We start from the raw sequence: 20,927 nt of genomic DNA on the forward strand, positions 1-20,927 counted from the left end.
TTTTTGAACTGCTCTACTAAAATTTATGTATGAACGTGCATGAGATATTGATGTAGTAGTAAAAGATATATGTAGAACCTGATCGGTTCAGCCTCATTATTGAATTTAATAATCGCAATCCCTCGCGTAAAGTAGCCCAATGTCGTTGCGCTTGTCTTAACGCCGAGGCACTATCGTATCTTCTGATGTTGGTGTGTTGTATTGTATTGATAAAACAGCGATCATCACAGTTCTGGTTTCACTTTAGAATTCGCTTAAAGAAGTGTATTTAATATTGTTGTTGAGTTCATGTATGACTTAAAAAACATTTTTTTGTAAATCAGTACTATAAGTAAGTACTATAAGTAAGTAAGTACTATAAGTAAGTAATATAGATGTAACTATCATTGTAATTAGATTTAATATATGAATTAAAATTCTTCCTATGAATTATAAATTCTTTGCTGCATGTGCATTTACGATGTTATTGAATAAACTTGTATAATTATCTGCTTAAATCGGACAATATAATATTTCCAATATAATATTTTATAAAAGATAAGAGATAGTCTGTTCCTTTTTATATATTTATAAACAAACATTAAATAAAATATTTCGAGTTGTTACTTCAAGATGCAAAATTTACAAAGTTTCAGAAATAAAAGGTACTTTACGTCTTATGATCTCCCTTCTTTCTTATTCTATTACTTTGCGATTCGATAGTTAAAATATAATATTACAAAAGGATTACAAAGGATATAATAAAAGGACATTATTGTGCAAAACAATTGTTCAATGGAAAAAAATGCATTTTGTAATCACAATGCATTCTGTAACGAAAATCATCTCTGAAAATTACACATCTTGCAGTTTGAAATGCAGAATGTTGAAATATAATTTCAGAACTACTAGATTACGTATATAGAAATACAGACTTACATAGAATATTATTATAGAATATTATTGGAGAATTTCATACAAATATCATCATAAATATGACATAAAAAATAAAAAATTAATATTTTCTTTTATATTTAATTTTTGGAGGACCGGAGGTCCCTTTAGGAATTCGACAATGGCACCATCTTTTTCGCCACTTAACTTCATGCTAGTCATAAAAAAGTTCTAGCCCTTAAAATAAAAAAGTCGATCAAAAACATGCCGGTCCTCTAGAAAGTTAAGTATGTATATTGCTAAAATTAAAATTAGTATTAATCATAATATAAAACATGACAACAATTCACCTGAGACATAATTTAATACATTCATTATACACATTGTTACGAATTACATAAATTTGATATCAATTTTTCAAATATTTCAATTTATTAATGACTAATATTTGAATGCATTAATAAAATTAGCCCTCCATTCGCAATCTGTTTTTTTGTATCCAACATATGTATTTTTAACTGGGTATTCAAAAAATGTGAAAAATTTAAGATTTCTCTTCAATCTTTATTACACTAAGTTTTTTTAACAAGATACAATATTTTACAATTAGGAAGGGAAACCAGGTTCCGTTCTTTTTTATTTCGAAAAAAATTGATAAGTATTTCGTTTGCGTTGTAAAAAAAAAAACACTTGATTATAGACGTAGAATTGATTATAACCAAAGAGTAAAGAGAAATGGGAGGGAATATATTAATAATGGAGATAGCTAAATCCGTGAACGGATGTATGTCATAACAGTTATCTTAAGTGTCCACTTTTTATGCTAATATATATAGTCACTTCCGTCCGGTTGTTTAGAACCAAATATTCCCTCCTGTTTCTCTTTACTTTTTGATTATAATATAGATTTATTGTAGAATTGAAAATTTTTCAGGACATATTTAATAAGTTCGATTTTCCTTTGAAATAATGACATTACATACATTGTCTAATTATATACTTTCATATATTGTTTAATTATATACATAAATAAAATGTATCTTTTGGAAATGATTATTTATATGCATGTAATATAAGACATTTAAACGATTCCTTATATATGCATACACATATATGCATACACATATAATGTAATTATGTAACTATAAGCATAAAACATCACTCACAATGACATTCTGTTTACAATAATAGAAACAAGTACGTTTAATATTTGATATATAATTTTACATATTCGATTTAAATATCTTTATGTCAATAACCTTCTACATTTGTAGAATTAGTATTTCGTATTGCAAGAATTGGACATTAAAAAAAATTGTATTAAAATTAACAGATATGTGCTAATGCCACCCACTATCTAAAAAAAAAAACATCACGAAATACAGCTAAATATACTTGTATTTATTTAACAAAAGCAAAATGATAATTCACTCACCGTAGTGAGAAGCGTAGCGTCTACAATAAGTACTTTTGTGGAAAATATATTTTCACAATGCATTAATTGCAAGGAAAATAACTGTAGCTGCAAATAAAAAATCTGTTAAATATAATCAAAAAATGTACATATAAATTTAATGATTAATATGTTACAAATTGCATTAATAAATGCAGGGTATATTAGAAAAATATATGAAATTAAACTAAAATAATTTTAAACTACCTCATATTTTACATCTTTATTGTTGATGTTGTTATACACATCGCGAACGGTAGTATTCATCTCCAAGATTTGATTTTTGCCAGTTTGACAAGCCCAAATTACCAACACTATTTTTATAGTGTTATACATTATAACTGAAATGAATGTCTCGTTAAAAACTTGTTTTTTTGCCCGGTCACCCGTTAACACAGACACTTTTTGTATTTGTACTAAATAATAGTACAGATTGAAAGTGATTTCAATGAAGGCCACAATTATCGTAGAAAGGAATTGCAAACTGAAGTTCATTATAAGCATTTGTACTGTATCGCTGATTGCCAAATGCTGCTTCATAAGAGCCTTGAGTTGCATTAGTACGAACGGATTTCTCTGCTTGTGATAAGTTCTACTTAAAAGATGTGGTTTACTATTTGTCATGTATTTTCGCAGATAATCCAGACTATCATTGATTTGTTTGAAACAAGCTTTTAATACGCAAACGCAATTCATGTTTAGCATATCCATTTGAAACATAAGTAAAAGGACGTATGTCGCAAAAATGTAATGTGCGACGTTCATTTGAAATTTATAAGCAATTATCGACATTTGCACGACTATGTAAAAAAATCCAAAAATATCCTTGGCATGGATCAGTTTAGATAGATTCTGATACGATTTCTGCGGCAATCTCAAAGAAATTTTCATTAAAGTCTGAAGTAATCGCATCCGTGGTCCACATAAAATGAATGTTACGATTGTTGTAAAACCATTTAAAAAGTAGTAACAGTTACGTTCAAGTTTAATTGGAATATGTTTGGTTAAATTGTTTTCAATAAAATTAATGTAATAGAATAATAACAATTCATAAACACAGAAAAGGCAAATAACAATAATCGATAGAATACAATATGGTTTATAAGTCTCAATGGTTAAAACGTTGATCTTGTATGGAAATATTCCCAGAATGCGGCAAAAAGTGAAGCAAGGATACATTAATGATTCAAAATTCGTGGCGCGAAATAGTTGCCATATTTTTCCTTTCCTTGTATCTTCATATCCTCGAAAATTCGACGACAAATTGAACATACCGAAGTATTATAAGAAAACAATAATCTAAATAATTCACTATAACTAAGGAGATAATTATGTAATCGATGTTCTTAGTAATGTTGACTAATATCTCTCTCTTTGGACAATAATTTTTTAATATTTCAACGGCAAATGCCTTACTGATTTAAACTTTCTAGAGACAATCTGCACTTTGCAAGTTAATTTTTAAAACTACCAAGAATTATTGCATTGTATATTGACATAGAACTCGGAGTTTGTTAGTCGTGATGTAACCATGGTTTTTCCCTCCCGGGAAAGAATTTTATACATATATATATACGAATACTTTTTGTATATAATTATGTATAATTGTATATAAAATATGTCAATTTTTCTCTGGTTATCATCTCCATAACGTATAGTAATGATGTATGATGTATAGTTAGTAATAATTAACTACGTAATTTACAATCCGCATCTAGATCATGTACGAAGCGAATGAATTATCAAGTTATTTTTTAGTCTTCCATTAGATTCATATACATGTAAACTCAAAGTTTCAATAAATATATAGTTTGTTAACTTAAGTCAGGAATTAAAGAGCACATTTTGTTTTAAATTTTGTTTTTAATCAGCAATTTTTGTTTCAATTGCTCTACTAAAATTTATGTATGTACGTGCGTGAATATGCGTAATTAATGTAGTAGTAAAAGATATATCAATGTGTTGCATTGTATCGGTAAAACAGCGATCATCAGAATTCTGATTTCACTTTACAATTCTCTTAAAGTATTGCATTTAGTGTATTCAATATTATTGTTGAGTTTATGTATGACTAAAAAAACATTTTTTTGTAAACCAGTATTTTAAGTAAGTCCATTGCAGACCAATTACGCAGATTTAATATCGATCTATGAATTATAGATTCTTGGTTGTATATGCATTTACGAAGTTATTGCATAAACTTGTATAGTCATTTGCTTAAATCGGACATCTTCATTATAATATTTTGTAAGTGATAAAATAGTCTTCTTTTTTATATATTTATATCTTATTTTTCATTACATATTTATATCATATTTATATCTTATTTTTTATACATTTATATTTATATATTTGTAATCGCACTAAGAAAAAATGCAGGTGGAAAGTGATTTCAATGAAAGCCAAAATTATCGTAAAAAGGAGTTGCCAACTGAAGATCGTTGTCAGCGTCTGTACTATGTCGTTGATGCCAGATGCTGTTTTATCAGATCCTTGAGTTGCATTAGCAATAATGTATTTCTCTGTTTATGATGGATTTCTCTCAAAAGATATGGCTCGCCGTCATGAGTATTCGCAGATACATCAGACTAAGTTAATTTGTTTGAAACGAGCTTTTAATATGCAAACACAATTCATGTATAGCATATTCATTTGAAATATAAGCAAAACGTTGTATATTATGAAAATCTGATGCAAGGCGGTTTGGTTTAGATTGTAGTAAAGTAACAGCATACGTACGACTATAAAAAAGCATCCAAAAATGTCTTTGGCATGAACCAGGTTAGATAAATTTTCATATGATTGCTGCGGTAATCTCAAAGGGATAGTTATGGTCTGAAGTAAACGCATTCGTGATCTATTCAAAATGAATGTAACGACTGTTGTGAAAAGTCAAGTCGACATTTAAAATGTAGAAACAGTTATGTTCAAATTTAATAGGAATGCTTATAAATTTATTAGTAATATTAATGTTAGAATGTATTTAGATCGTAAAAAGTGCAAATAATAATAGTCGATAGAAAATAGTATGATTTAGTCTTAATTATTATTCCGTTACATGGAAATGGCTACTTCCAGAATGTGACAAAAATAAAGCAAAGATACATCAACGATTCAGTTGCGCGAAATAGTTGTCATTTATTTCTTTTTCTTTTACTATTGAATTTATAGAATTTCGATAATGAGTTGAACATGCTTATTGAAGTGTTACCTGAGATCATTTAAATCGTATACTATAATCATGGATATATTAAGGATATTATCCATATTCTTTAGTAACATCTATTTGCAAAAACTTTTCTTTCAAATATAATTTATTAGTGTCCATGACAAATGAATAAAGCGATATTTTCTCACAGTGTATCTACATTTGTCAAGTTTAATTTCTGAACTACTAAAAATTATTGCGTCGTATATCGAAAGAGATATATTTGTTAGCCATTCAGTAACCATGGTTTTTTTACTTATCTTACCTCCGGAACGCACATAAAATGATGTATTACTTATTGTGTATTATTTATTATGTCATGTATAGTCCAATCTTGCATCTAGATTATGTACAAAAGATACTATCAAAAGTAGATATTATCAAGATATTTTTTAGTTCTATTAAATTTATGTACAGGGAAACACACAAAATTACAGTAAATATATATCGTGCCGATATAAAATTAGAATAGAAAACTGACATAAACTTTTTTCAGTCATGTACATCCAACGAGCTTATTTTTAAAACTATTAATAATTGCATGGTATAATGAAACGGGACTTAGAAACTTGTTAACCTTCAAGTAAAACATTGGCTTTCTCTTATTATTTTCAAAACACGCATGAACAATAACATATATTTATTTGTGTCATGTAAACTACGATCTTGCGCATCTAGGTCATGTACAAAACAAATGGACATTATCAAGACATTTCATAGTCTTCCATTAGATAGAAAAATGCAAAAAGTTATCATAAATAGTATATGTTGTATATGTGTTATTCTAAAGTCAAAAGAAGGATAAATTTTTACTTTAAATGGCATAAGCAGTTTAGTCATTGTATTATATTTAAAGAATTTTTTATAATATAACTGATGAAAAATAATAAAACTTTATAAGACAATTAAGAAATTGTATTTTGTGTATTCAATATTACTGTTAAGCTCATGAATGATTTTTTTTCGATTTGATTACAATAGATCTACTTTCTGTTGCTTTGTGGCATCTTTTGTATGTATTATATATTGTTCTAATTAAATTGAAAATTTTTTATACTTTTTAATCTTTTTACTTTATTTCTAATTATTAAGTAAATCCAATGCAGACGGACGCAAAATAGTTGCGTAGATGTAATTAGATATAATATCGACCTATAAATTATAGATTCTTTCTTGTATATGCATTTGTAAACTCATATAAACTTATATAATTGTTTGCTTAAATCAGACATTTTTAATATAGTATTTTATAGGAGATAATCTATTCCTTTTTATATAAATAAACATTAAGTAAAGTGTCTCAAAATAAATTGTCATTATTTTAATATGCAAAATACATCTACATTATAGAAGTTTCAAAAATATAAAACATAATAATTAATAACCTCTCTTTCTTCTATTACCTTACTTTTGATAATTTTAATAATAAAAGAGATTTGATAATAGGTTAATAAAAGGACACAGTTGTGCAAGATATTTATTAAACGAAAGAAAGAAACATTTTACAATAAAAGTGCATTGTGTAACCAAAAATATATCTAAAAATACATGTCTTCCAGTTTGAAATGCGTTAAAATATAATTTTAGAGTCGCAAAATTATTTACCATTTCATATAAATGTCGCTATGAATATGACAATTAAAAAAATTAAAGATCAAATTTTGTTGCCCAGTGTCATGAATATGTGCATGATATAAGACCTTTAAATGTTTATATATATATGCGTACATGCATATAAACAAATATCTTTATAAGCATAAATCTACTCACAGTGATATTCTATTCACACGCAATAGATGTATATATTTAAAATACCTTTAATGTTCGATCTAGATATTTTTTAGTTAACTGAATAATATATGTACGTGTAAAATCTTCAAGAATTTGCTTGACAAGTATCTTTTATTGCCATGAATTGTATCAGAATTAATATATACGTGGTAACGAGATCTGCCATCTAAGAAAACGCAAAAAAAATCACAAAATGAATATAAATATATCTATTTAAATCTCGTTTTACCTGTTTGAATTAACTACATCTATTTATTTAATAAAAGTATAAATAATTAATCACTCACGTTTGTAAGAAGCATAGCATTCACAATAAGTCCTTTTGCACAGAATACAGTATCACGTTGCATTAATTGCAAAGAAAATATTTTTAACTGCAAATAAAAATAATAAAATACAGGATTGAAAGACGTAATTATAAATTTCATAAATTCATACATTAAATTAATATATTAAAATTCGCATTATTATACATGGATATATTAGAAATATACTTAGAAATATATATAAAATGTGCAAATTAATTTATTTTTAAATCTACCTCGGATTGTATTTCCTCATCACTAGTATTGTTAATCACTTCATGAACGCTGGTTTTGATCTCTATGGCTTCATTCTTGCCAGTTTCACAAGCCCATACTACCAATAATATTTTTATACTGTAATTTATTGAAAATACAATGAGATCATAATGGTTCTTCAGGTTTGTTATAGACAGCGTTTGTCCTTGCATTCGTTCGAAAAGAAAGTATATGTTGAAAGTGATTTCGATAAAGGTCATGACAGACGTAGAAAGAAGTTGCCATTTGAATGTCGCTTGTAACTTTTCTAATGTGTTGCTAATTGTCTGATGCTGTTTTATCAGACCCTTGAGTTGCAATAGTTGGAATGGATTCTTCTGCTTTTGATAAGTTGCTTCTAAAAGACTTGGTTCATCGTTCGGCATAAATTTTTGAAAAAACTTCAGACCGTCGTTGATTTGTTTAAAACAAACTTTCAATACGCAAACACAATTCATATACAGCATGTTCATTTGGAATTCCAGCAAATGGAGATATAGTATCAAAGCTTTGGATATATCATTATAACGTTCTCCATAACGTCCATTATAGTATATCAATATTTGTATGATTATTAAAAAAAATCCTAAAATGTCCTTAGCATGAATTAATTCAGATAGATTTTTATATGATTTCTGAGGCAATTTCGAAGATATCTCCAGTATGTCCTGAAGTACATGCATTCGCGATCCACTCAAAAAGAATGTGATGACTGATGTAAAACCACCGAAAATGTAAAAGCAGTTACGTTCAAGTAGCTCGGGAGTTTTAAGATCATTACTATCGGGTACCGATGTTATATTGTGCAAATGATCGTAGAAGACTTTATAATCAAGATTATAGAGGGTATATAAATCAGAAATACATAAAATGCAGATAACAATGATCGATAAAAAGTAACATAACTTATTAATTTTAATAGTGTAAGCGTTGATTTTATATGGGAATATTCCCAAAAGGCGGCAAAAAGTGATGCAAGGAAACATTAATGATTCAAAATCCATGGCGTTAAATAGCTGCCATATATTTCCTCTTCTTTTGAAACCGTTGAAGTTGTTGATTTTCAATGCTGAATTGACCATGGCGAAATATTATAAGACAACAGTAATCTAAATCATTGATTATAACTAAAAAGGTATTACGTTATATTAATATTTTTTAACACCAATGTGTTTACAAGAACTTCTCTTCAAAGTTTTGTTGTCTTTATACGACAAATGCGTAAACTCACGTAAACTTCTTACAGTCCGTGTACACTTCTCAAGTTTAATTTCAAAACTAAAAATTATTGCATCGTATAGCAAAGAAGGCTCAGGAATTTGTTAGTGATGAAGTAACCATGGCTTTTCGCTTATTATCTCCAGAACACGCATAAAGTAATGATGTATTATTTACTGTAACATGTAATTCACAATGTTGTGCATCTAGATTACAAAGCGATCGTTATCAAGATATTTTTTTAGTCTTTTATTAAATTTATTTATAATAAAGACAAAGTTACAGTAAATATATGTCGTAATAAAAAAAAAGAAAGGCAAACTTTTACTTTAGATGAAATAAACAAAATATATGTTTTATATAATATATTTTTAAAAAATATTATATTTTGCATTTTATATATTTAATATTACTGTCGGACAATTTTGTAAGAGCTTCTTTTCAATTTGATAGTGATTATTATCAAATGCACTTGTATGGATATGCTTTCTGCTTTCTCATAGTATTTTGTGAATATACATATTAACATATATTGCTCTAATTAAGATAAATGTTTTTATATTTTTTATTTCTTATTATTTTATCTCTCACTATTGAATAAAAAAAGTCGATGCATATTTAATATTCCTATCATTGTTGCGTAGTTGTAATACTGATCCATCTAAGTTAAATCAGACATCTTCAGCACAATTCGAAATATTAGGAAATATTAATTTTATCTATTAATTTTTCAATTCTTGATCAACAAAAGCGCTATATACTTAGTGAGTGCTACTTAAGATCATTAATAAGCTTCATATAGACATACATATGATATATAATTAATAATATACAATAAATAATATATAATATACAATATATAATATAAACACAGTATAAACACATAATGACGAATTTTAGTTATCTTAAAATGCAAAATACAAACATTACAGAAGCTTCAGAAAAAAGAAGAATTTTTACGATTTGATAATAACAAAATAATAAAATGGTACATGCGAAATACTTGTTGGATGTAACAGAAAAAGACTTTCTATAATAACAACAAAGAAAATATTTAAAGAATTATATATCTTGCTAATTGAAACAGAGACTAGTGAAATACGGTTTTAGATTTGCAAGATTACATTTATCATTAAATTTTCGTAATAATATCGCCAGTAATCCTTAGTGCATATGATAAGTTTCTATACTGCACACAATGATTCGTTTGTGACTCAGATTAATTTTTGTCACTTTTACAAGTATATAAAAATTATTAAATTATTCCTACATATGCTTTAACATCTTTAGAAAATAAACAACACGAAGTCTATAAAACTATAACATAAGACGACTTTAAGTCGTCTTTTAGACGCAAAAAACATTTTATGACCTGATTTTAGACATTTTTTATTGTCTGAGTGCTTGATACTTTTAGTATTTTAAAGAAAAGAAATACACAGGACATGAATGACTTAAACGTATACGTATATTAAGGATTAATATAATATTCATAAAATTTAAGAATTAGTTTCTATTTTATTCATATGTATAAATTGCTAAAAATCAAATCAAGCGACTTGTCTCGTCCTTGAATGTGGAAATTTCCGCCTGGGAACGGATAGCCGATGAAATAATTATCTATAATCTTAACAATTACAAACGTGGAGGCGTTCCATTGATTCCTACTTATATTATTTATTAATTTATTTGTTTTATCGTCAGTATCATTTGCTAAATTCGCATGGATAAGCAAACGGCCAAGTTATTTAATCGCATTTGCGTCATATATGACCGTAGTCATGTTTTTAATCTCCTTAGCTTAAAGAAGGAATGCTTCGTTGTGCACGAAGATGGGATTGTCAATATCAGTCGAATTAATTTCGTAAACTCAAAGAACAATGTTCTGTCTAAACTTAAGGAACAATGTTCTGTCATTCAGAAGAACGATAATCGCGCATTTTCATCATACGTTTACAAACATTGACAGATGATTTTAAATTCAATTTTTGGATTTCTTGAATGTTAATATTTACAAATGCAAACACAACTCGCTGGACCTGGCTAAAGTATTATTAATCAGTACAGGGATTTTATTATGAACATAATTGAAAATATTAGTATCCTCACGTATTAGAAAGAAATTTAACTTACTTAATATTTGGATTTAATAGTAGTAGTAGTAGTACGTAATATCAGTTTAGTGATTCCCCTGGGGAATACAATACAATCATCTTCAGAAAACAACCGTAATTAATACATAATCGTGACAATCAGACTTCGCTTATTACTAAAAGTGCTTATTACTAATGCTCATCCACATACATTCACAAAAACCTCCGCTTCCGTTGCAAGCTCTACTATAATCATTACTCAATGAACTTATTTATTTATTCGTAAGCAGAATACTCCAATACTCCATCTTTTCTTCCCACCTCCCTTTTTCTTTCCTCACCTCCTTCTCTTCCTTCCTCTGTCGTTCACATTCGCTCTCCTCCCACAAATCTCCCTCTCGGAATCTCTCCAACCTCTTTAATATTTGAATTTAGTAATCAATATTAATTTTAACGCTAATGTAATTAAGTATATTAATTTTGTGACGTTTTTCATTAAATGTAAAACATCTTGAAAGATTCTCATAAGACATTCTATTTATCTGACAAAAATGACATGTTTTATTGACTATTAATGTATTAAAAAAATAATGTTTTAAAACTGTTTTGACTTATTTAGATTAACTTTTACTGGGACTATTCTCGGATTCTCCGATGAGGCATTCTTCTGGTTTTAACACTTTAGAATTTTGTAAAACAAACGAAGAAAAATTATTACGAGCCTTTAAACTCTGGAATGATTTTGTCATTAAGGCCTGATGGGCCGGATTTTAAAATTTTGTAAAAAAAATTGTAACATTTAAAAGAAAAAGTTCGATTTTGTCAATAAATTTTCAACCTTTACATATTTATTATATAAAAATTGTTATAATAAAAAATTATTTTAATAGCCCAACAGATCATGGAGAATTGCATTTTACATAAGTAAAAACTTTAAATAAAAATAAACTTTTAATAAAAAGATTGAAATTTGTTAATGTTATCGCGCTAAGACTTTTCAAAAACAAGATTTTGAGAAAAATGCGTTTAAGATTTGACAAAAAAATTCATGTGAATAATTATTTTTAGTAACTTATTTTAATAACTTATTCATATTATATATTTTTATTCATTATATTAAAACTTATTTCCCATATTCTAGTCACTATATGTATATAGAATAATTCAGATTTAAAAAAATTTATTTTTTTGAAAGTTGAGAAGGTATGTAATCTTTTAGATTATTTGTACAGTATAATAAAAATTTTCAGTAAATATATATATATATGAAAGATAAAAAATAAATTCCGAAATTGTGTCATAAAGATATTAAATATTCTATATACACACAATTAGAATATTGACTTTTAGGATAATGTCAAAGGAAGAAGAGGAAATTAATATATCTTAGAGAATTATTTGTCTATGTGGGTATTGAATAGTTGATACTATCTGTTTCGTGTTTGCATACATAATTTGATGAGTTGTCATAACAATTATATATCATTATTTTGCACTGTATCCCAAAGGTACAATTGCTGATCGAAGAACACTATGATTACTTGACGTCCAACAAAGTATCTCTTTAGTCTTGTCTCGTTGAAGATAGCAATTATTTGCAGTTTTAAACTTAAATTTGTTGCATGTAAACAGGACGAACATACTACGTATTTAGTGAGAAGAAACAAATATAATAATTATAAAAAGAAGTTGTTGCAATATTAATACTGTAGAGTGTAGTGCATTGACAATAATAATTTTTATTTGTGAAGACTGAGATGTTTATACTCCTATGACACATTCTACTGATCATGCTCGATTTGTTATCAAAAGGACAAGTATTGAAGAAATGGCGACTTTTTCAAGCCACGGATTTTCAATCCTTAATGTATCCGTGCTTCATCTTTTGTCGCATTCTTGGAATATTTCCATATAAGATGAATTCTTCGATCTTCAAGCTATCCAAATCGCATTGCGTTGTGTCAATTGTCATTACCTGTATGATTTGCTATGCGCAATTCATGTTTCTCTATTTTCTTAGTCATAGGAGGAAATATATTTTAAACGTACCCAGAACTCTTCACGATAATTGCTACTATTTATTTAGTAGTTTTATAACGATCGTCACGCACGTTTTGATCAGTTCACGAATGCGATTGCTGCAGACAATAATGGATATCTCTTCAAAACTACCTTCGAAGACATATAAGAAATTGTCCAAACTGATCCACACGAAAGATATCTTTAGTTTTTTTTCCTTTTTCGTGGTAATAATGATATGTTACTACAAGCTGAACTTTGACCTTAAATTCCAGATATATACAATATACGTCAGTTTAGTGGTATTTCAAATGGATATGCTATACATGAATTGTGTTTGTATATTAAAAGCTTGTTTTAAGAGAATCAACGATAATCTTGCGAATCTTTGTGAACCCGTGATGGAGGATATGCCGCATATATTTAGCCGGATATATCAACAAGGAAATCCATTTCTATTGATGGAACTCAAAGCTCTGGAAAAGCAATATCTAATGATCAGCAACACAGTGCAGATGTTGAATTTGACCTTCAGTTTGCAGCTTCTTTCTTCGATAAGCCTAACTATTTGCGAAGTTACTTTCAACCTGTATTTCTACATCACGAAGTGGTGCATTTCTATATTACGCAATGATGAAGATTTTATAAGCAAAATATATGAAGAATTTTTGTTCTGGTATTTCCTGATATCTATAATATATCAATTTTTAAAAATGGCCTCGATCATATGGGCCTGCGAGACTGGCAAGAATCAAGCTCTTGAAATCGGCACCACTATTCATATTGTATTTAACAGCACTAATGATGAAAACGTGAAAGACGAGGTAATGTACTTTAATTTATACACTGAGAAAAATAGTTGTTAATTTGACTAAATTTAATTCGTGATGATTATTTAATTTGAGTATTCATATATTTAGGTTAACAAAATCTTGTAATTTAAAACATGTTATCACAGACAAAACTTTACGATTGTCACAAACAGAAAATAACGATAATTTTTGCCCATCAATATATTTGGTTGTGATAATCGTAAGATCGATATATTGTAACAGCCGTTAAGTGTTATCTTACAATCATCATAATCTTACTATAGTTCTTACAACAAAAAAATGTATTTAAGTATCGACTTCTAGTCGTGATAGCCGTAATCGTTTTTTCCGTGATTTGTTTGGATTATTAAATATTTATTTAAATTAACAAATATTTATTTGACAACCCGTGATTGCTGCAATTGAATCAATTAATATTTTTTTGAAGCAGCAACTTTTCTTCTCAGTGTAAAAACTTTTACATATTTTTACTAGTGCGATTTGTTTGTATATTAAGTCATAATTATTCAATTTAATATTTAATTCTGTGTTCTAATATTGCAGTTGCAATTGTTTTCTTTGCAAATATTGCATCACAAAAGTATATTTTCAGCAAAGGGTGTCAATATGGACGCGACTCTTCTTGTTGCAGTAAGTAACTGACTTACTTGTTTTCATGAATTAAATATATGTTATTTACTCGTTTTTTTTTTCAGATTATCAGTAACATTACTACGTATGTGTTAATTTTACTACAGTTCCTGGTAATGTCAAGTTCTTGCGAGCGAAACAATATATTACGCGAATAGTCGATGTTTAATATTATCATTTTATAAGAATAATTATAATATTACACAAATATAATTAGAAAGATACATAAAACAGTAGAATATTTTCGAATATTGAAGATATTTTTTTTTTGCAATATATATATATATATATATATATATATATATATATATATATATTTGTATCGAAAATATTTTATGTTAAAGTAACCGGAGTCTGCATGTCTCTATTAAGCTTTGCGTTTTTTTGTTATTTTAATATTATTCATTTCTATAATTCTGTATCTTAAGAAATCGATAGATGTTAAACGAAGCGTTTACGAATAACTTCCAGAGAAAAATTTTGTTTGTCCAAATTCATATTTGAGATTCGATAAATAAATTTAATCTGAGAATATATTTCCTCCTATATATTAGGTGTTGGAATTAATTCGTAGCGTTTTTTTAATGAAAGAATGTTATTTATTTCACATGAGCATTAAAAAATACATTAATGAAAGTACTTCCCATCACTTCCCATCTCTTGTAAAACGCTACGAATTAATTCCAACACCTAATAATATATTTACCTCCTGTATATTTAATTCATATTTACATCAGTTCAAATATATATAACAAATCTTTATCTAACATTATTATAACTTTATAATATATTCAAAGTTAATTTTTATACAATAAAGAAATACGTCAGAAGATATCTGTAATAACTAAGAAGAGGCATACCGATATGATTTTAAAAATATATTTATTTGTTACAAATTTTATATTATTATAATTATTTAGATCGCTTTTAAATATTCTAATTTATCACAAGGAATGATTGGTCGATACGTTCACCGTTCTTTTTTTTTTCCGTGGCAGCTATTTACTTCTTCTCTCTGACTTTTCACTTCATTCTTTTCTTTGAAAATAATTGGTCGTCTGATCGAGACAATCACTTCGTACTATCATGAACGAACGACGCCTTTTTTTCCTTTTGCCTTTGTTTAATTTAAATATTTAACAAAGTGACAAACTTTAGAACATATATCTATATTATAATATATTTATCCTTTTAAAATAATATACATGCAACGTATATATGGAAGGAAAGTCATATAAAATTATATTTTTTTATTTAACATGAAAAAAAATTTTGTTAATAATAAAATGCTATTTAAAATTATTTTATATAAATACAAAGAATTTTTACGTTGCAGATAAATATTATGCGGAAAATATGTATCTTTTTTTAGATTTTCCGTTTTCGTTTACAAATATTTGCATATGAATGTTTCAAACTAAATAGAAAACGAATATAAAAAATATTTGGTGCTTTTAAATTAATATTATCTAACATTTAATACGCCTAAAGCATTAAAAATAAAAACGGAGATAAAGTTATTAATAAAATTATTTATATATATATATATATATATATATTAGGTGTTGGAATTAATTCGTAGTGTTTTTTAATAAAAGAATGTTATTTATTTCACATGAGCATTAAAAAATACATTAATGAAAGTACTTCCCATCACTTGTAAAACGCTACGAATTAATTCCAACACCTAATATATATATATAAAAGCAAATAATTTTTAACAATACGTTGAAATTTTTTTTGCGACAATGTTATTTCTTGTTATAATTTTATTAGTACTAATTAAATTTCTCTTATATATAAGTAAAATTACAATGGTAAAGCATAGTATGTTGTACATTATACATTGTATATAATATTTCAAGTCATGTTTAAACAATTGGAATTTTAATTTTTTTAATAATGCCACTTAATAACATTATTATGTGTATATTTTATTGTAAACGAATTTTATTGTTAACGAATTATAAAGTATAAAATTTTTTTTCCACCTAATATATTATTGATTGAATAATCAAATTTATTATTGATTACAAATTTAAAAATTTAATAGTCAGTATTGATAATTAATTAATGAAATTCTGCTGCTTTTAATGCTGTAATTTTTATTATGATTGTAGGTACTTTATATAATTGGTATTTTTTTTAAATCGTTAATTTAGATTTATTACGTATTAGATATGAAGTAAGAAATAAGACTAAAATTATCTCTCTCAAAAAATAGTTAAAAATTGATGAATCATGTATGCCATAAGTATTGAAAAAGTTAACTCTATCCATCATTCTTTCTTATTTTGAATTATGATTAAGATAAAACATCCTATCTATTTCTGTCATCTAACAGTAAAATAAATTATATTTGTGTACATACATTATTGCATAAATTGTTGCTTTATACCGCGAATAAAGATTATTCTGACGGAAGGAGGTGTTTTAAGCAAAGAAAATTCATCGTGAAGAAAATTCGTATACTGTCAATATGTCTATCATGATTTTAAAATCTGAATATCGAAAGACATGAAAAAGGAAGAATCATGATATTTCTTTTATATCTTCTTTATCACTTTCGAATTGAAAAACGAAATTATGAATCACGTATCTACGAATAGCAAATACGAAAATGACTGTCCTGATTAAACTAAGAGCTTCTCTCTTATGTGCTAGTTAAATAATTATTTTAAATAGACGTTAATATTGCTGACGAAAATTACATCCAGCTACCAATTGATTAGATATTAACTGAATGGATTTTGATCAATATATTGATCTGATTTGTCTTTCGAGATTTTTTTTATTTGAGATGTTTATTCTTACAAGAGTTTGTAAAATTTTATACAACAATTTCCATTTTTGTAAATTAGCTATATAGTCTTACTTCATATTATATATAACGAAATATATGTCAACTATAATATTTCGCATTTCCATGTAAGCTTCCTCGCCACGAGATTTCAAGAGCGCGATAAATCCTCTATTTCAAATTCATCACACACATCCCCGCATTCTTATCGCTATACTATCCGGTATGAGTTTATGTAAGGACGTCACTCGCAAATTTTGAGAGCTCCATGTATATTTTGTGCTTCCAAACGGGCACTCGTAAACACCGCAGTATGTCACTCTTCATGTGCGCTCATATAACAGAAAAATAACATGCTGTATAAAAGTTGAAGTCTTCGTCTGTGCAAAAGTAACGGCGAAGCGAGAGATAGAGATGTATTTCTTTGTACGCACGAAATGGAATGATTTAAAGTCTCATTACACATACATAAATTTTGTCATTAAAAATTTTTATTTTCTCTTATGATCTTTTTCTTATAATCTTTTTCGTTATATGGTGATCGCACAATCTTTTCTCTTATTTTTAATATCGTAATAAAAGACAGAATAAGCATTCTATGTTTCTATAATAATTCTATAATAATGTTCTATAATAATTCAAATTATTCTCCGTCTGCAATCTGGGACAAACAAAATTTTACTTTCAAATTTCTCGAAAATAAATATATATTTTTTGCTCAGAGCAGCAAAAAAGAACCTGAACTAGATAGAGAGAATAAAAATATAATTGCAAATGGAGGGAAAAAAAAACAATTGAATTCACACTCAAGGAATTCTTTTATATGATGTGACAATTGTCGAATATGTTAAAAATTTGTGATTTAAGATTGATTGGCGTGTTATAAAAACGATAATATGAAAAAATCATTCACTCATTCTGTATTTAGGGAAAAAATAGAAAGAGAGAGAGAGAGAGAGAGAGAGAGAGAGAGAGAGAGAGAGAGAGAGCTGGTATTCGCGAAAATAACGTTGAATATATAAAAGCGGCAGTGATCTCGCCGGAAGATATACATACGAAGATTTCGCGTGACTGGCAGCCGAGAGAAAAGCAGGTGGGAGGGAAATTCTGGGCGGAACACCGAATGCGGCATCTCTTCGTGTCTTTCAGCCGGGACTACATGACGTCCTCGTTAAAATATAACCGCCAGCGCGTCGTGTCTATAGAGCTCCACAGGTCGCACCGACTCCGTGCGACAGGTCGATTCGGAACGGAATGGAACGGAATGAAATCCGTTCTTCGAGACGCACAGCTGAACGGACGAGCTCCATCGGATTTAGCATCGTAATGTGAAATTCGAATTACTTTTGTAATTGAGGCCATTAGGTCGCAACTTAAGAATGTCTTAGCAGAGTCACAAACTTTTTATTACCAAAGTATCGTTATTTTTATAACGAAGAGATTATTAATAGAATATTCTGGTATAAAACTCGAGATCTGTTTCCAATAACTAACATCGTGATATTAAAAGTTAGTAGAAAGAGAAAGAAAGAGAGAAGACTAAGAAGGCAGAAGATAAAATCTTTTTTGCAATTAACTCCAGTTAGACTCTAACAAGGATATTTCCGGAGCTTATAAAAATAAATAAAAGGTTAATTCATTTTTTGCTAAAATAAGAATTTCACAAAGAAGTCAACAATTAAATGCAGATGATTTCTGTCACAATTTGTATAAAGCAGAGTAGTAATAATAAATATAATAATGAAAATCGGATATTAAGCGAGTTTGATAAGAAAGACAAAAGGGAAAAAAATAAGAAGAAAAAGTGATGGACATAATATATACCATAATAGATATTGTAATATATACCACAGATTATAATATACAATACATAGATGGAATAAATTTAATATTTCTAAGCATTCAAACATGTGACATGCAAAACAATTAACAATTAATGTGCTGTTTATTGTACCATTAAACGAATATGCAAGAGATATAACACCCAGTAAACACCAACTAAAGTAATATAACATGAATGTAATAATTTTCCACTCAACAACATAATTCTTATATAACGCATGTGTTACATTACATTTATATTGTTAAGTGCGAAATTATAACATTAATGTTACTGTTAATTGGAGTTGAATGGGGAATTATTTCTTTGCATATGTTACAAGTATAATATTTGATTATATGAAATATGAACAAAATATACCTACTCTCGCATCTTTAGAGGAGAAAAGAAAATAGACGCGGCGTCTTCTCTCTGATTTTTCAGTGTGGTTCAGTCATTCCAGATTTTGCCTCATTTATCTACACTGTCTATTGGAGAGGTCGTTTGTCACTACAGTTACAAGCTAGAACAGAAAAATCGGCTTTCACGTAAAGAGATATAAAGGAGAAAGGAGAGAGAGAGAGAGAGAGAGAGAGAGAGAGAGAGAGAGAGAGAGAGAGAGGAAGGAGAGAGAGAGAAAGGAGAGAGAAAAGAAGGCAGATCGAAAATTGCGAAGGAGCGATGGCGGTCGCATGGAGAGAGAAATGGGCGAAAAAAGCTCATTTCTGCGGGGGTTTATCGGTCGGAGACGTTCCCTCCCCGCTATATTGCAAAGGGAAGCATATGTTCCGACCAGTCTGTTCCCCTTCTTCACACCAATGTGCACGCGGACGCTTCCCGTTTTCCTGTCTCCGACACCGGTGTAACGGCTGCGTTTTATAAAGTACGTGACTCCTCGACGGAGATGTGCATTCGCATCCTCCCCGCCGCACCGCGTTCTATTTTCCCTCCCCTCCGTCACGTCCCTCACGATCCATTTTCCCTCGAGCTATTGTCTTCGCACCGCGGTCTTGTATCCGATCGCGATCGCGATGCGTTTCAATTTCCATTCTATGTCGCGGTTTCGCGCGATGTTTGTGAAATCCGTACATTCGCTTTGCTTCTCGACGAAGTGATAGACGTAAAACACTCGGATAACCATCAATAAATAAATGGATTAAATTGAAATGAAAGAGTAATATTTATGGAGACAAAAGCGAAACATTCGTAAATCAAAAAGATCCGCAGTCTCTTTCTCTCGCTGACATTATTGTTGAAAATATTCGCAATTGTATGCGAATGTATGTAGATGCGTCTCTCGATCAAAGAAGATTTTGCAAGTTTAACTGATTTGCCGGGAGCTGCAAAGTAGCGCACGATTAATCTTTGAGAGGCGCAAAATTGATTCGCGTCCCGACAACTCTGCCGCTTAATAATCCCGTAGAGCCGCAAATCGGATTCGGAAGAGCTTATTGCGGTCGTAATAATAAGTAAGGGAAGAATCTCCTGCTACCTTTTATACTGCGATGTTTTACCGTGACTACAAAGAAAGATGAGCTAAGATAAGATTATAGAACGGATAAATGGAGGTAGATGGAGACGCGTAATTTAAAAGAGTAGTGACTAATTCGCAGACAGAAAAAAGAAAGCT

General features: G+C 28.5%; 3 protein-coding genes across 9 annotated transcripts in view; 2 read left to right on the forward strand and 1 right to left on the reverse strand.

Annotated features, from left to right (window-relative positions):
* Positions 1–20,927, forward strand: part of LOC105150915 (agrin) — a 717,341-nt gene that overhangs the window by 509,710 nt on the left and 186,704 nt on the right. The window lies entirely within an intron of this gene.
* LOC147907592 (uncharacterized) lies at positions 2,106–9,300 on the reverse strand. 2 transcript variants are annotated; one of them, XM_087412360.1, is made up of 5 exons: positions 7,867–7,954; positions 7,613–7,699; positions 2,534–7,491; positions 2,309–2,395; positions 2,106–2,230 (listed from the first exon to the last, which is right to left on the reverse strand). In XM_087412360.1, the coding sequence occupies exons 3-5, from the start codon at positions 3,596–3,598 to the stop codon at positions 2,150–2,152; spliced, it is 1,233 nt and encodes a 410-aa protein (XP_087268486.1). In that variant the 5' UTR covers positions 3,599–7,491; positions 7,613–7,699; positions 7,867–7,954; the 3' UTR covers positions 2,106–2,149. The 2 variants fall into 2 exon arrangements, with proteins under 2 accessions (XP_087268486.1, XP_087268485.1); XM_087412359.1 differs by lacking the exons at positions 2,106–2,230; positions 2,309–2,395 and having other exon boundaries at positions 6,998–7,491; positions 7,867–9,300.
* Positions 12,984–14,836, forward strand: LOC147907593 (uncharacterized). The gene is made up of 3 exons (XM_087412676.1): positions 12,984–14,039; positions 14,592–14,678; positions 14,744–14,836. The coding sequence occupies exons 1-3, from the start codon at positions 12,987–12,989 to the stop codon at positions 14,834–14,836; spliced, it is 1,233 nt and encodes a 410-aa protein (XP_087268802.1). The 5' UTR covers positions 12,984–12,986.

Source organism: Acromyrmex echinatior, chromosome 13 (genome assembly GCF_024713525.1).
Source record: "Acromyrmex echinatior isolate Ae372 chromosome 13, ASM2471352v2, whole genome shotgun sequence".
Classification (NCBI taxonomy): Eukaryota; Metazoa; Arthropoda; class Insecta; order Hymenoptera; family Formicidae; genus Acromyrmex; species Acromyrmex echinatior.